General features: G+C 42.5%; 1 protein-coding gene across 1 annotated transcript in view; it reads right to left on the reverse strand.

Moving 5' to 3' along the window:
• LOC115657621 (multiple epidermal growth factor-like domains protein 6) overlaps nucleotides 1–16,770 on the reverse strand; it is a 309,734-nt gene that overhangs the window by 70,568 nt on the left and 222,396 nt on the right. The window contains 4 exon segments of the mRNA XM_030575675.1: nucleotides 161–283; nucleotides 2,297–2,434; nucleotides 5,274–5,396; nucleotides 7,464–7,595. Of these exon segments, the coding sequence (XP_030431535.1) occupies nucleotides 161–283; nucleotides 2,297–2,434; nucleotides 5,274–5,396; nucleotides 7,464–7,595 (516 nt within the window).

The raw sequence follows: 16,770 nt of genomic DNA on the forward strand, positions 1-16,770 counted from the left end.
TATAAAATGGAAACAGTGCTAAAATCCTATCAACACAGCAGTATTTGTTGCCACACTCTCTTAACAGGGAAATTTGTATGAAATGCTAGAAGAAGCTTTGAAATCTTTTTCTCCTTTTGTGCTCTGAGTCAGCTTCAGCCATCGGTGTTAAGCCATTTACCATCACATACGCAGCCATCAGCGTTAAGCCGGAACCCTGCCTTGCAGCTGCACTCAAAGCCTCCAATGTAGTTGATGCAGAACTGGGAACAGCAGGCCTCGCTGGACTCACATTCATCCAGGTCTGAAGGGAGAAGAGGGGTGGGGGTTCAGTTAGGCTTCCTGGTGGCAATTCAAACACAGATTGTGCTGAACAGACAACCTGCTCATCTGACTCATGAAATTAAAAGACTGTTATTAATGCATTCTCAATCATTTAAGCCCTCACGGTTTTGTAATTTAGATAGGAAAGAGAATGTACTTCAGTGGCCAGTTTTTCTGTGTCTTATTTATCACCTTCCCCATCTCAATTTTTTTTTAAACTTTCAGACAGGGCTGTCTACAAGAACACTGCCACATATTAAGAACAGGTGTTGCCTACATTTTGTAGCAGGGGACTTATTCTATATTTGTACAGCATATAGAACTGGTCCAGGACTGGCATTCTGGTCCATGATGGGGCAGTTCCTATGTGTTACCAAAATACCAATAAAACAACAACAACTCGATCACCCTAGCATATAACTAGCATCTCTTCACTATTAATTAATCTACAGCTGATAGTTTTTCATATGAATATTTTCAATCCTCAGGCCTGTTGTGACATGAAATAGACAGCAGTGAACAGAAACCTTTGATTCAACAAAGCATTCTCAGAGAAGAAGAAGATACATATTTATAAGCAATTTTACTTTTTGACACTCAACTTGCCACCATCTCATTGTGTCTTGTATAAGCAGGGAAATTTATATGGTCAAAAACTGTTGGCCTGATTAAGGGAAACAAGAATCAAGCTTCTATCTTTTAACTGCAGGCTCTCAGCTGATCTCAGCCCTTCCAGTGTTTTGAGCTATTAAGTGGCGATTCAAGATGTAGCCTTTCAATGCTGAGTTTGCAAAATGCTTTTGACCATTAACTAGATGAGCAGCCACAGATGAGAAAGGTCAGCATCTCAATTAACCTTGGAATGGGCACCACCATGATTAGGAAATGTACACATCAGAGAGTGGAGAAAGAAAATGTAATCAATCAATTGAGGCTAGAGGTCAGCACAAAATCGATTAAAGCAGATTATCTGAACAAGGAGTATTCCTTTTCCTGCAAATGTCACAAGCAAAGCTGCCTGGCAATATTTCAGATGATATCTTGTCTCCTAGTTCTATTAAAAGCTCATTGTGTATTTTGAAACATGCAGCTTGCAGCCAATGAAAAAGATTTTTGCTGTCAGAACACCTTTTCACTTCCTCAGCTCTGTTGAAATCTTCTTCTATGCTCTCACCTAACCTTCACCTTGACCATGATAATTTTCTTCTTTATGAGTACTCCATTAGCCCGTCTCTAGGCTCCAGCATGTGTAGAATGCTGCTGTCTGTCTTCTTATACACACAAAGAAACAAGGCTACATAAGCTCATTGTTAACCCAGCTGGCTCCCAATTCATTTCAGGATCCAGTCCAGAACTGACCTTCTTGTTTTAAAAATTCTCCATCATCAGCCTTTCTCACAGATCACCACATTTTTCTTCCTACTCATCTAATATTTCCCTGCTTTCACATCCCATGGGAAATTTCTCACATAGTAGGAGGTATAATCTTGACAATGGATGAGCATGATAGGAGCTGAAGAACTTCTCTACTGCAAAGTGGACTCCAAGTGGGCGCACATCACTTTTGAAAATTAGTCCAATGTGCACAACTAAAGATAATCATCTGCTGGTTGCTTGGAATATGGAAAATCTTAGAAAAAGGAATTTTAATCCCTGAGGAGACAGGAAATAAATTTGGGCTGTGAACAATTTGGTCATCTTGACAACAATTTCATGGAGGCGTCATTTTTCAATGCAGGTAGAAGCATTAAGTAATAATCCCATCAAACTCTCAATAGGCCAAGTTGAAATATTGAATGGGAAGTTTAGACAAGCTCCAGTTTACTGAAATACCAAAAGGAAGGACAAGATGAAGGGGGAAAACCAAGCACCTCCAAAAGTGAGGGCTTTATTCTAGGCTTCCCCTTCCACATCTCATCTCTCTTTTTGTTCTGATGGACCATGTGTACCCTCTCCCCTCTTTGAAAGAGATGCTGCATTTACCATGTATTACCTATGCACGTTTTCCCATCCAAATCAAGGAGATATCCCTGGTTGCAAGAACAGTGAGGCCCACCAATCAAGTGCTCGCAGTGATGAGAACAACCGCCATTGTTGCTTTCACAGCTATTGACAATTTCCATTTCGATGCCTTCCAGGGAAACAATCAAAAGAATATTAACAAGTAAGCACAAGAGGAGAGTAATTAGAGAATAGCCATCAATACAATATGTCCATAAACTGATTGCTGGGAAGCTAAACACTGTAGTAGAAAATATAAACTCACCTATGCAGAGGTTAGAAGAGCATGTTGGGGGCTACTGAACAATGTTCCATTGTATCATTGTATCATATTCACCTTTGTGCTGAATCACTTGGTGCTGGCCCACGATTACGGCAAAGTGTCTATTGCACTAGTGTACACAAAATACATATCCCTGAGTGCACTTTACATAGACTTTGAACAAGGGCAGTGAGCTTGCACACTAGAAGAGATTGTGAGCATTCTAGGAAGCATGAGAATTAGACAGAGGGCTCACCAAGGTGGGGTTTTGCTTTGTTCATTTCAAACAGGGTGCTCTTAGGGTACAGCCAGCAAAAGCAGGCAGGGGGAGAATAAGTTTTCAAAATATTCCAACAGGTATTTTCATGTTCATAGTCATGTAGAATACCATAGCTCAGGAATGTAGCCCCAAATGTTCAACTAACCAGGAATGCATGAAACATGCTGTCCTGGCACTGTTTGATACATTAGAGACATTTGGAAGGAGGTGCACAGCAGCTGGAGTTTTTAGAAGGAATTCAGACTTATTTCTCTAGGATTTGTCCTGGGGGCTCCAAGACTACACAGACTGCAGCTACACTGCCTGAAAGCCTTCACTCTGCCATGACCCAGGCATCACTCTCAGCCTCTCCCTCGGTTTTCTTTCAGGCACCTTGTGGCTGCATAACATGAGAGAACATGGACACGGACTACGCTCCCCAACAAAGTTTTGCCCAGGTCCTGTAGAAGGGCTCCTACAGGAGGGGAAGCTCCTTACTTCCTCCGTCCCACATATGCCCTTCATTTGCAGACCTGGAGAATGAAGGTGAATCATAATCCACCACTCTGAGTATACAGCCAGATTGCAGCTTTTAAGCACGGCCCCATTTTGAGGGTGATCTAAATTGCAAAACAGCAGCAGGAGCTCTGGAAAGCACTGTGTCTTAAGGAGCTGCCATGCCTGCTGGAGCATTCCAGCACATAGAAAGAGTGTGCTTGCTGTTAGAGCTTGTACAAAGGTGCAGCTTATACTTGCCTCTGTGGCCAGCCACGTCAGCTGGTTGGTGTGTATATGTGGGTGCATGATGGTGCCTACACTTTGCCCCTTCTTGCACCACTACCTGAGCAGTTCCTATGCTCAGGAGATCAGGGACTGCAATACTGGCTGGTGCAGCTGAGAGGGGGGAGAGAGAAGGCCATATATGGTTCATAGTAAGAAGTACGACCATTTATTCAGAGAGAAGAACGATGGGGGGCGGGTTCCCTGGGACTCAGGAGACCTGGATTCCATTCCTTGCTCCATTTACTGTGTCACCTTGGACAAGTCATTTCAATGGGTGTTAAGAGCCAAAATACCTTTGAAGGTTTGGGCCTTTAGTCTCTCTGTGCCTCAGTTTTCCATCTGCAAAATGGGGATCAATAGCACTATCTGGTCTCACAGGGGTGTTGTGAGGATAAATACTTTCATGACTGAGGTGCTCATGATAATATGGTAATGGTGGCCACATAAGTACCTAAAACAGATTCAGAATATTTTTGTTTTAATTTTTTTTGTTAATGTTGTATACAACACATGCATAAGTCTGCTACACAAAGATTTGTCAGTTAAGAAAAATCTTTGCATAAAACCCGGATGAACCTGAGTGGTCTAGACCCCTTATACTGCTCACATAAAATATAATTTTCTGTGTGTCAGTAGCATCTCTTTTTGTTATGGTGATATGCATTGTTCCTCATTTGTATCTCAAATAGTTTCCAGTTTTGATAATAATTATGCATTTAGTTTTATTTGTATGGTTTGAAATTGCTTTTTCCCCCTCATTAAAACATTGCATAGAACAACACCCTCCCACCCCTAAACATTGTATTAACCTCTAGTGCACAATGTATGTGGGAAATTCTGCTGAAAATCTCTGCCCAGCATCATTAGAGTGTACAGTTACGGCCTAACTCTTTACTAAAACAGCTCATGCTTTTGTCTACAACAGCACTCCAGAGAGCTTACACCAGACTCATAAAAAACACAAACTTTTCCAGCCCATCTCCTTTATTAATCTAAAATCTACCCCTTAAGTTAGCCTGAGGATCACTTATCATCACAGGGAGCAAGTTACTAGTTTGTTGAGTAGAGGATGTTTAAGAGAGCCAGCTGTGAAGCATTTAAACATTGATTGAAGAAGGACAACTGGGAATTTAATAGCCGTGGTAGTCTTAGTTCCCTGATTATTTTCATCATGATATATCTTGCTTTTTTACTCAATAAACTTTTCTAAATGTCAGGAGAGTCCTGAATAAATCCGGAGAGATGACAAGCATGTCAGGCTCTCATGTGGGTTTTCCCTTTGCACCAGGTACAGGGCATGAGAAAAAGGAGAGTGAGAATGAGTACGTTCCATTTAACATCAGTAAAATGCATAAGTGTCTTTGGGTAACTCCAGAATCACACCCACCATATAATTCACTACCTTTTGAAGATAAACCAGCAGGGCTGTTTGCCCTCTGAACTCAAGGGGGCTGTTTGCAGTGGAGTAATGGTTGAAATACATGCTCAAGAATATATAAATCTGCAAAATGGCAGCAGTGTTTCTGATGAAGGGAAGAATACTCAGCTAGAATTTGTGCATCCTTTTTTATTGCCGGGAGTTCTAATCTGATTGCATTAAAACTGAAGTACTGCATTATCCAGGTAAGATCACTTGAAATGTGTTGCTGTAAAACTTTCACTTACGGTAGCATTGCTTTCCATCAGCCCCCACCTCAAAGCCAGGATTACAAACACAAGTGAAGGACCCTAGGGTGTTCACACAACGATGAGCACACCTGGCTGTCTCTTCGGCACACTCATCAATGTCTGCAAAATGAAGAGATCAGCAATGAGATCAGTTGGGTTATTTTAAAGAAGTTATACCCTTCCACACTCATATAAACAGAAGTCTTCAGAAGCGTCCATTGAAATTACATCTTATGGTTAGTAGACAAAGCAATTCCACAAACACTGAAGCCTCAACACCGTCCTTCAGAATAATACTTTACATGTATAATATAACGTTTCACCTGAAGCTGTCATCACTAGACCACACTCCTTACACCCATTACTTTTAAACCAATGGTAAGAGAGACGCCTGATTATCTATATTGCTCGGACAGTGTCAAAATGGTTTGGATACATCCTGAACTGTACATCCTCCCACCAAGATTTCAGCATGGGATGGTGCCATGGAAACCAGCACCACCTCTGCTGCACCACCCCTTGAACTCTGCAGAGCTTCCTCGATACATCATATGTCTACACTGCAACTAGGGGCTGTGATTGAAGCACACATAGACATACCTGAGCTAGCTTTAATCTAGCTAGCATAAGTACCAAAAGCAGTGAAGCCGGGCAGCATGGGCTTCACTGCAGACTGTAGGAAACCATCTGGGATCGTGGGTACTTACATGGGGCAGCTAGCACAAGCTTAATCCCACGTTGTGGTGGCTTCTATGCTATTGGTACTCACATGAACTAGATTAAAGCTAGCTCAGGTATGTCAATGCATGCTGCAATCACAGCCCCTAGTTGCAGTGTAGACATATGATGTATCGAGGAAGCTCTGCAGAGTTCAAGGGGTGGTGCAGCAGTAGACATATCCACAAAGTTGAGTTAAGAGATAGCTACACCTATCAAAGGAGGGGCACTCCACGTCTTCCCTGTGAAAAGGGGAAGAGATGCACATGGAAGGGGATCCTCTACAAACACATTGAAGTGCTCTGACCCATCATCATTGTAATGAACCATCTGAACTCTGCAAATTAAGAGCCAGTACAGAAGAAAATAGTTCAGCACAGCTGGAAAACCCAAAGGAGCAGGAGGAGGATCGCTTTCAAGCACAGAATAATGAACAAGATTCCTCCTGCTAAAAAGCCAGGTTCTGACCTTGCAGAGAGTAGCTGCACAAGAACAAAAGCTAAGAAGCTCTGATTTCTTTCTAAATTTACATTTCTGGCTATTTAATTTTAATTTTCCCAAGGTACATTTTGTAATGAGCCAAGCTTGCTGGGGAAAGGAGATGTTCTGTGCTCCTCACCAAAACCCTTTTATGGAACAGCAGCATGTAACATTACGCATGTGATCAGTGCCTTTGCAAGAGTGGGGCCCAGCGCTGTACAGAAACCATTTGCTACTTTGTGGAAGTTTTCAGGGTGAAAGATTTGGCAGCTTCCCTAAAGTTGTCACAGTTCAAAGCTTGCCAAGATTTTATTCAGATTCATTAATTAGCTGTCACTTCACACGCTGGAGATTTTGGCAAAATTATGTGAATTTTCAAAGGAACCTCAGGGAGTTAGGTGCCTAAATCTCATTGATTTAGGCACCTAACTACCTTAGATTTTTCTCAAAATCCACTTGGAAGCCTATCTTTTTTTATATTTGGAATTCTTAGCCTTAATAATTTCTCTCCACAAAGTGGTTTCTTTATAAATATGAAAGTAGTTCCCTGGCTGAAAATACATTTGAATTTGTCACTGATCTAGATCAGAGTGTTATCGGAACCAATTTTCCAATATCTTCATCTGAGGCATTATTTCAAAAGGGATCACACATGAATAATGCCAGATTATCCCTAGATCCGCATCCAATTAGCAGTAAATACAATTTCTTAAAGGATTAAAATGCATAACTGTCATTATTAAAACAATCTTTGGAGGCCTAGGGAGAGTCAAAAAATAAACGAGAACTGCTGTTTTGTATTACACATCCATATGTGCAAGTGCATGCACACTGGTGTGTGTGAAAATATTATTTTATACATACACACACATGTATATAGTGTGTGTGTGCACACGTGAAAAATATTTCCATTAAAAGTGCCGTTACACGGAAATAATACCAAATAATACCCTTCTTCCCCATTAAGTAGTCTTTTTCGCAGCTTCTTACCTCCACAGGACTTTCTGTCTGCAGAAAGATAGTACCCAGGATGGCACTCACATTTTACAAATCCTCTCTCATTTTGACAGATGTGTGCGCATCCTCCATTCTCATTTGTGCTACTGAAAGCAATTAAATTTACTGTCAACGTAAAGGTCATGTTTTTGTCTGAAAATGGTTTTACCTTCCATTGTTACAAGATTATTGTAACTGAGGGTATGTCTACACTGCAATCAAACACCTATGGCTGGCCTGTGTCAGCTGACTCGGGCTCATGGGGCTGGAGCTGCAGGGCTGTTCAACTGCAGTGTAGACAGTAAAGGCAATGCTAAGGTACTGCGAAAGAGCTCTCCCAGCACTCTAAAAAAGACACCTCCACAAGAGGTGCAGCTCCCAGCGCTGGTGCCCTGTCTACACTGGTGCTTTACAGCACTGAAACTTGCTGCACTCAGGGGGGTGTTTTTTCACACCCCTTATTGAGAAAGTTGTAAATTGCCAGTGTAGATAAGCCCTAAGCTCAAGCTGAAGCTTGGGCTCTGGGATCCTGTGAGAGGGAGAGGGTCCCAGACCCTGGACTCCAGCCCAAGCCCATATGTCTATACTACAATTAAACAGCCCTGTAACCTGAGCACTGCAAGCTGAGTCAGCTGATATGGACCAGCTACAGTTATTTCATTGCAGTGTAGCTATACCTGAATGAATGCAGACATTGCTGAAAGAGGAAAAAATATTTGACAGCACTTTGTTTCCAGTTACATTCATTGTTTCTCTGTTCGCGTGCATCTTTCATACCGCAACAAGAACCAAAAACCTTTAAAAAGATAGGAAAATGTGGTTGAAAATCCACTAAAACAGTGTGTGTGCATGTGTGCTTTAGAGACAGCTGTAGTATCAGAAATAACACTTTACTCCTTCGTTTTGATTAGATTTCAAAAATTTCTTTGAATTTGCATGAATAATGAGGAAACTGCAGAGCTTCCAGATGAAGGATATTGCCTCTCTTGGTTGATATCTGGCATCTGAACAGGCACTTGGCCCATGACAAAGTAGTGGGCTGAAAGAGGCAGAAGATATATAGCAGTTGAGGAACTTTTAATGATGATGTAAAATACACTTGCCTACCTCATGTAAATGATTATTTTAAAAATTGTGCAAGGTAAACAAGCAAACAAGATTCTAACACAACTGGGACTAGATTCCTTCCAGCCTTGAGAAAGAGGTAACCCACCGTACTAAATTGGCACCTTCCCTATTGTTCTATAATTACTAGTCATCGTCTATCCAGTGCTGACTAACTGCTGCCCTCAGTGGCTGGTTAACCCTAATCAGCCCCAATGGTGTCAGAAAGTGAACCTTTACAGTTGTTTGCATTGCAATAATAGAATTCAAAAGCCTCACAACTTAGGGGTCTGATCAGACTTCCATTTAACTCAACGACTGTTTTGCCCTACCATTTTGGAGACCAATTGCCCACTCTCCCCTGCTAATGGTCTCATAATTTGCTTCATCTTGATTAACATGAATGTTATACATTGAGCCACACAATCTGCCACACTGACACCTGAACAGGCATAGAAGAAACAACGCTTCAAATCTTCCACTGAAATGCCATGAAGAATTCAGCTCAGATTGACTCCGTGCGGAACACAGATTGTACATAAAGTTGGATGACCAAATCCTCAGGCAAAACTCACTGCAAACATGCTGAATTGGAAATGAGTAGAACTGCAGGATTTACTTCTTAGTCTTTATATACAGTGTACTGCAGAATAGAAACAAGATACAGCTGACTTTTTGTTGGGAGTTTTGGTTGAGTAAGGCCACAAGATTTTGCTCCAATCATCTATGATATATGCAAGTGCATACTGCTGGTTATCATTGCCTTGAGAACTGATGAAGTAGTTAACACTTGCAAAAGAAGGGAAAAAATCAGGGTAGTATTACTGTTCTTTATTTGTATATCATCTAGTACAATGGTGTTCTGGACGTGACTATGGTCTCTAGGTGCTGCAGTAATACAAATAATAAATAATTGTCAGAGAATTTGGTTTAATATCCTAAAGAGGAGGACAGATGAATCAGAGTGTGATTACTAATAACAAAAACTAAAAATGGACAAAGACTATACCTTATGCTGAGTCATAATAATTACACAAACCATAATTTGGTATGCCTTAATGAGCAACTACATGTTACGATTTAAATGATTTTGAGTTCCTATTTTAACTCAAACCAGCATTTAAGACATGTCCAGAATGACCAGGAATCTATGTAATCAGTAACAAGCTCATTCAAGTCACCAAAAGTGAACCTTGCTCCTCAAAAATGTATATTTAATGCAGTCATTGAAAACCTACAGTGGTTTCTGGAAAGCTAGGTGAGAAATAAATTGTAAATACTATATTGTCCAATGCACAAAGGTACGTGCACCATCTTGTGATATTTTATTGCTCCTAAAAGGTGTGCTCACGTCAAGTGCACTTACTTTCGCAGTGTTTGCCATCTCTCTTCAGCTGGTAGAGTGGATAGCAGTGGCACTTGTAGTGGTTGTCACTGATCTGAATGCACTCCTGTTCACAGCCCCCATTGTTAACAGCGTAGGAGCTGACAGTTAAAGCAAAGGAAGCACGAATGCATGGACGATGTCAAAAACAGAGCTGCTTTGGAAACAACTCAAAGGGTACATTGCAGTGCAATGTGCAGTGCAGTTTTCACTTCATATAGGGCTTTGTGCTGTCTGGGTCATCAGCAGGCAGAGATTTAAGGGAAAGGCCCAGTTGGCAAATGAAGTGATAGAACCTCAGTGATGGATCCTGGAGTTGGGGTGAGGCAGCCAGAAGGTGAGAGGGGAAATGGAGCGGAGGCAAGGAAGAAATTAATGGCCAGCTAGATACCACAGAAGAGTTAGGAAAAGCTACAGAAGTGGATGAGAGATGGAGTGGCCACTGGACCAAGGAGGATCTACAGGCTGTTAGGGACAGATTTAGATTAGATCAAAGAGTTGCAACACAGATTGAAGCATTGCAACCCTTTGACGTGAGGTCTGGTCTACACCTAAAACATAGGTCGACCTAGCTACATCGCTGAGGGGTATGAAAATTCAGACCCCATACAGATATAGTTAAGCCAGCCTAAGCCATGGCATAGATACTGCTAGATTGATGGAAGAATTTTTCTGGCAACTTAGCTACTTCCTCATGAGGATGTGCTTTACTACTGCAGTGGAAAAATCCCTTCTGTGACTGTAGCAAGTTTCTTCAATACAGCTCTGTACCCACATAATTGCAGCACTACAGTTGTGCCGCTGTAGCACTTGTAGTGTAGACATACCAGATAGTAGCAAAAGTGGTAAGATGCAGTGGCTGATGGACAGAAACCCCACCAATAAGGTCACAAATAAGAAGCATGGCTGATGTAATCCAGTATGTAATACCACCTCCTGCTGCTGCTAGGAGGACCACTGGTGGAGTTGGAGCAACTCCAGCCTCTAGAGATGGAGGCCTAGAGCAGGGAATACAAGCTTCTACTGTTGCACTATTTTTATTCACCCTCACAGTTGCAGAGTATAGGGCTACCCACACATACTCCCTGTGACTCTGCTCCTGCTTTCCCTGACCCAGTTTGGAAGTTTGTGGGAAGGCAATCGAGTTAGAGGAATGGAGCTTTCTGAGTCTGGTGGTGGTGGGCACCAGGTGGGGTGGGAAGGAAAGATTGTGGGGATAGGTTTTATGAGCCTGGAGAATGTGTGAGAGTGCATGTGTGATTATATATGTATACACAAACAAATGTGTGTGTACATGCACATGTGGGTGGGGGCTATTCAGACTTTCAGGGGAGGAGTATTCAGGGGGGAGGTTCTGAACTGTCATGTGTTGCCAATTTTCATGATTTTATCATGAGACTCACTCTACATGGTGTTTTTCATAAAGCCCAGTCTTCTGGAGTCATGGGATTGCATCAGAATCTCTGTTTTCAGTTAAAAGAAAAAAGTTTTTAGCCCTCATGGACACAGAGATATACTTGAAGATTACTTGAGTGCACATTTAAGGCTCGAAAACTAGAAAACAAATTAAAAAGCACCCCAATTTTTTTGGTGGATTTTCCATATTTTTAAGACAATCATGATGTTTTGGATATGGCATGATTTTTGAACACTTGGGACTAGTGATATTGGGTGTGGAAGGGGTTGCGGAGGGTGGAGTTCTCAGCCTGGGACATAGGGGTGTAGGGGTGGAGGGATCATTTTGAGTTCTGGGGTTGGGATGCAGGGAACAGAGAGGGGCATGGTTTGGTGGTCTGGGCTGAGTGCTGGAGAAAATGGATTCAACTGGTGGTGGCAGCAGCGTGTGCTGTTGGGGAGATGGCAGGGTAAGAACCTGAATCAAAGAGCAGAGTTTGAGACTAGAGGAGAACAGCAAAGTGAGTCACAGAGAGCAGCCCACACTGCTATTAACTGTAAAGAACTTGAGTTTTTTTATTGTGAAGTGGGAGGTGAGGGGAGAAGGAAGTGGATGTCTCCTTTTCTTCTCACCTACCCACCAATCCCACTTATAGGCCAGCAAAAAAACTTCCCTTTGATACTTTTGACTACGGTCTCCCACTTTTTCACCTTGATAACATGATCATACTCCAGAAGTGTAGAGTGTGTTACCTTCAATGCCTCCATTTATTTTGGGCACCAGCTGCCACTGTGCCATTGTGATAATTTACAAATCAATCATTTCCTCTGTACTTACCTGGCAAGACCTGTACTCAGGACTCCATGTTTGCCTCTCATCAGCTGATGATAAAGCTTTGGATGCAGCACTTTCTGCTCTGCTCTTCAAAGTTGCAAAGTCAATAGTTGCAAAAAAAAGCAGACACTCTCAAACTCAGGTTGTGGCATAAAAATGGACATGAATATATGTGTAATTTTTAAACCTACTCATGTATCTTCTAGGGCCAAATCCTGGGATCTGCTATCCAAAACCCTGCCTTCCCCAAACATTTCCATTGTCTAAAGGTTTCCTCACAATGCAGGAATGGCAGAGTTTGCCACTTAATGATCTGGGTTCTTAAACTGTTAACTTCTACATTTTTTTTTTTTAATATTTGTACGAAGTCTTTGCTGTTCACTGTCAGATGTATAAATATCCCTTGTGATTGGTACATACAGTCTCTTAAGAATCAGGCTCAAGCATCGCATTCTATAGCCTAAACTGATTAGAGCGAGGAACTGTAACCTCTGAATCTGATGTGTTTTCCATTTATTGACACGGCAAATCCTGGACAATAGTTTGGTGGGTAACATTCCTTTGCCTCCTTTACTCTTAACCCTGGTGCGAAGGAGGCCCCACATAACAAAAATGGATCCTGACAGTTCTAGTGTACAGAGCAGGTATCAGAGGCACCAGCTGACATAAAGGATTTATGCATGAGTGTCAAAGAGCCATATTTGCCTTTCACTTCCAGTAGCATCAAAGGGAATAATCCAGTACAGTCAGTGGATTTCCAGCGACCAATCAGTTGAATTTTAATGCAGACATTAAAATATTCTATATGCTCAAGTTGGGAGAAACAAACAAATACTGAGACATGAAAGGCTTTGGTTATTTTAATGGTCTAATCCATAGAGAAGATCAATCCCTCTAGAAATGGCTAAAATAAGAATGGAGATTTGTAGACCAAGCTATATTAGAGAGATTGATCTTCCTATAATACATTCACAACTGTCATTAATGAGACTGGGGGAAGAGACCACATAGATTAGTTTCCTACAAAAATGAATATTTGGGGATACACTGTAGCACTGGAATGGGGAAGGGGCAACAAGTTATATGGGCTTGTGGTGCCTGTGCTCCAGCAAATTCAGGGATCCACTAATATTCAGGGCTGGGTCTCTCCCCTGGCCCTGCCTGCTGCTCAGCGCGCCTCCCCCAGAGTGTTCCCTGGCCCCATCTGCCGCCCCTGCGGGCCTCCCCCGGAGCATCCCCTGCTTGTGCCCTGGGCAGTGGGTGGCTGCCCTGCAGCTCCGCTCCTTTGCTGGCTGCTGCTGGCTACAAAAGAGTGGCACTGGCACCAAGCTGAGGCAGCGACGCAGCTGCTGCTTGCGGAGGGTTGAGGTGCACACATGATGGCAGTCCCCCCGCCCCCCGGCACCCACCACAAGAGACTAGGGGGCTTCCTGGACCTGAGAGGGGGCTGGTCTCAGGAGGATGTGAAGTGACAGTGTTGGGTGAGTGTGCTGCTGCGGGGAAGTGGGGGCCCCTTCCCCAGAATTCAGTGCTGCCGGCGGGGAGAGGGCTGAGAGTTCTCCTGCACCCCAAACACAAACGCCTCATCCCTGGCCCGCATACCCCACCTCAGAGCCTGCATCCCCAGCCCGAGTCCTCGCCAACCCACACCTCAACCCTCTGCCCCAGCCCTGAGCCACCTGCTGCACCGTGAATCCCTCATTCCCAGCCCCATCATGCAGCCCTCACCCCCTCACCCCAACCCTCTGCCCCAGCCCTGAGCCCCCTGCTGCACCGTGAATCCCTCATTCCCAGCCCCACCACGCAGCCCTCACCCCAGCACCTCAATCCTCTGCCCCAGCCCGGAGCTCCCTCCTTCACCCCAAAACCTTCATCTTCAGCCCCTCCCCACACCTCGCACATTGTGCAATATAGAGAAACTGTTAAACTCTTAATGTAAAAATGGCCTGGAAACAGTATTTATATATATATAAAAATTGGTGGAACAGTGTGGGGGACTTGGACCTATTCTGGGCACCACCCAAACCTATACAAGTCTGCCACCCCTGGAATGGGGTTCATAAGAGGTTACAATACTTTTATTGATTCAAAACTCTCTTTAATGCAATGGAAGCTGGAGGAAGTAGCCCCTTTTTCTGCTTCATGAATATGCATGAGCAGCTTGCTATTTTCTCAAAAGTATTTGCATTTTCTGAACAAATATTGTTACAAATGTTTTACGCTACTAGAAACTCTAGATGTTTTGCTTAGTTGTGACAGGTCAGAAGAGACATACATTTGTTTCTGCTTTCTGATCAGATGAGTGTTCCAACATTTATATTCAAATTTTTATACCAGACACAACCAGTAGTCCATCCCGACCAGCATCCTGTCATTGACGGTGGCCAGTGCCAGATGCTTCAGAGGAAGATGCCAGAATTGCCATAATGGACAATCCTGGAATAACATTTTAATAGGGAAAGTTTCTTCCTAAGCCCCGTCAGTTAGTGTTTGGCTTATGCTCCGATGTATGAGAGTTTCTTATAGCCTTTATATTTTTGATCCTGTCTAAATAGTTGAAACTAAGCCGTTCTAATCTTTTCATATCTTTATTACGAATATATGATCATCCTGTCTTTTCATATGTATCTCTCTCCATACTTCTGATCATTCTTGTCATTCATCTCTGGATTCTTCAATATTTATCTGTATCATCTTCGAGAGGAGATAACCAGAACTGAATATAGCATTCAAAATAAGATTTGAATATTTTTATCACAACTACTTGCACATGTGTATTAAAGTTCAATTTCTGTGAATTGGGCAGGATTGGAAACTTGCCATCTGCGTGTTAGTAGAAAACTTGATTGCAAGTTGGTCACAGTAAGTAAATGAAAAAGGTCAAGCACATGGGCCAGGTCAATTCATTTGAACACTGAATATTTGCCATTGCTTTCTGTGCATTATCATCTCTCTTTTTTTCCAAACTCAGTTTATCCATCTCTAGTATGAAGTTGCTTGACCACTATGGGCCAAATTCTGTGCTCATGGTGCTGTATTTCAGAAGTAACCCAACTGACTTCAGTGGAGATACCTTTGTTTCATCCTAGTGTGAGCACTGAATTTGGCTACCTTCCCTTAGTTCACTGAAAAATACCAATGGTTCCAGCCAAATCTGGACAAAATTATTTATCATATATTGATGAGTTTGGTTTCTTGAACATGCTGCATTTCCTTTGCCCATTCCCCAGTCTCCAAACAAATGAGCCAAAGCATGATTTAAACATCTCCTTCCTTTGAATTGCTTTTAACTCCCAAAAATCGTTGAACACTTTACTTGTGCATAAACCCACAACAAAGCTAAAAGGACTAGTTTTTTATTTAAAAAAAATTCTCCCACATCCCTAATAAAGGTACAGTTTATGTTTGTTTTAGTTATGTCAATAAATTTATTGCTGTGAATACTAGAAATGACCAACACCACATTTGGCTATTCTTAAAGCATACCCAAGTGACTGAATACAAGAAGTGAAAGGAAGAAAAGAATATGAGTAAATGAATTCAGCAGATGTGAAACAATCATAGACTCAGACTCTAGGACTGGAAGGGACCTCGAGAGGTCATCGAGTCCAGTCCCCTGCCCTCATGGCAGGACCAAATACTGTCTAGACCATCCCCGATAGACATTTATCTAACCTACTCTTAAATATCTCCAGCGATGGAGATTCCACAACTTCCCTAGGCAATCTATTCCAGTGTTTGACTACCCTGACAGTTAGGAACTTTTTCCTAATGTCCAGCCTAAATCTCCCTTGCTGCACTTTAAGCCCATTGCTTCTTGTTCTATCATTGGAGGCTAAGGTGAACAAGTTTTCTCCCTCCTCCTGATGACACCCTTTTAGATACCTGAAAACTGCTATCATGTCCCCTCTCAGTCTTCTCTTTTCCAAACTAAACAAACCCAATTCCTTCAGCCTTCCTTCATAGGTCATGTTCTCAAGACCTTTAATCATTCTCGTTGCTCTTCTCTGGACCCTCTCCAATTTCTCCACATCTTTCTTGAAATGCGGTGCCCAGAACTGGACACAATGCTCCAGTTGAGGCCTAACCAGCGCAGAGTAAAGCGGAAGAATGACTTCTCGTGTCTTGTTTACAACACACCTGTTAATGCATCCCAGAATCATGTTTGCTTTTTTTGCAACAGTATCACACTGTTCACTCATATTAAGCTTGTGGTCCACTATGACCCCTAGATCTCTTTCTGCCATACTCCTTCCTAGACAGTCTCTTCCCATTCTGTATGTGTGAAACTGATTGTTCCTTCCTAAGTGGAGCACTTTGCATTTGTCTTTATTGAACTTCATCCTGTTTACCTCAGACCATTTCTCCAATTTGTCCAGATCGTATTGAATTTTGACCCTGTCTTCCAGAGCAGTTGCAATCCCTCCCAGTTTGGTATCGTCCGCAAACTTAATAAGCGTACTTTCTATGCCAACATCTAAATCGTTGATGAAGATATTGAACAGAACCGGTCCCAAAACAGACCCCTGCGGAACCCCACTTGTTATACCTTTCCAGCAGGATTGGGAGCCATTAACAACTAC

The sequence above is a fragment of the Gopherus evgoodei genome, chromosome 9 (genome assembly GCF_007399415.2).
Source record: "Gopherus evgoodei ecotype Sinaloan lineage chromosome 9, rGopEvg1_v1.p, whole genome shotgun sequence".
NCBI lineage: Eukaryota > Metazoa > Chordata > Testudines > Testudinidae > Gopherus > Gopherus evgoodei.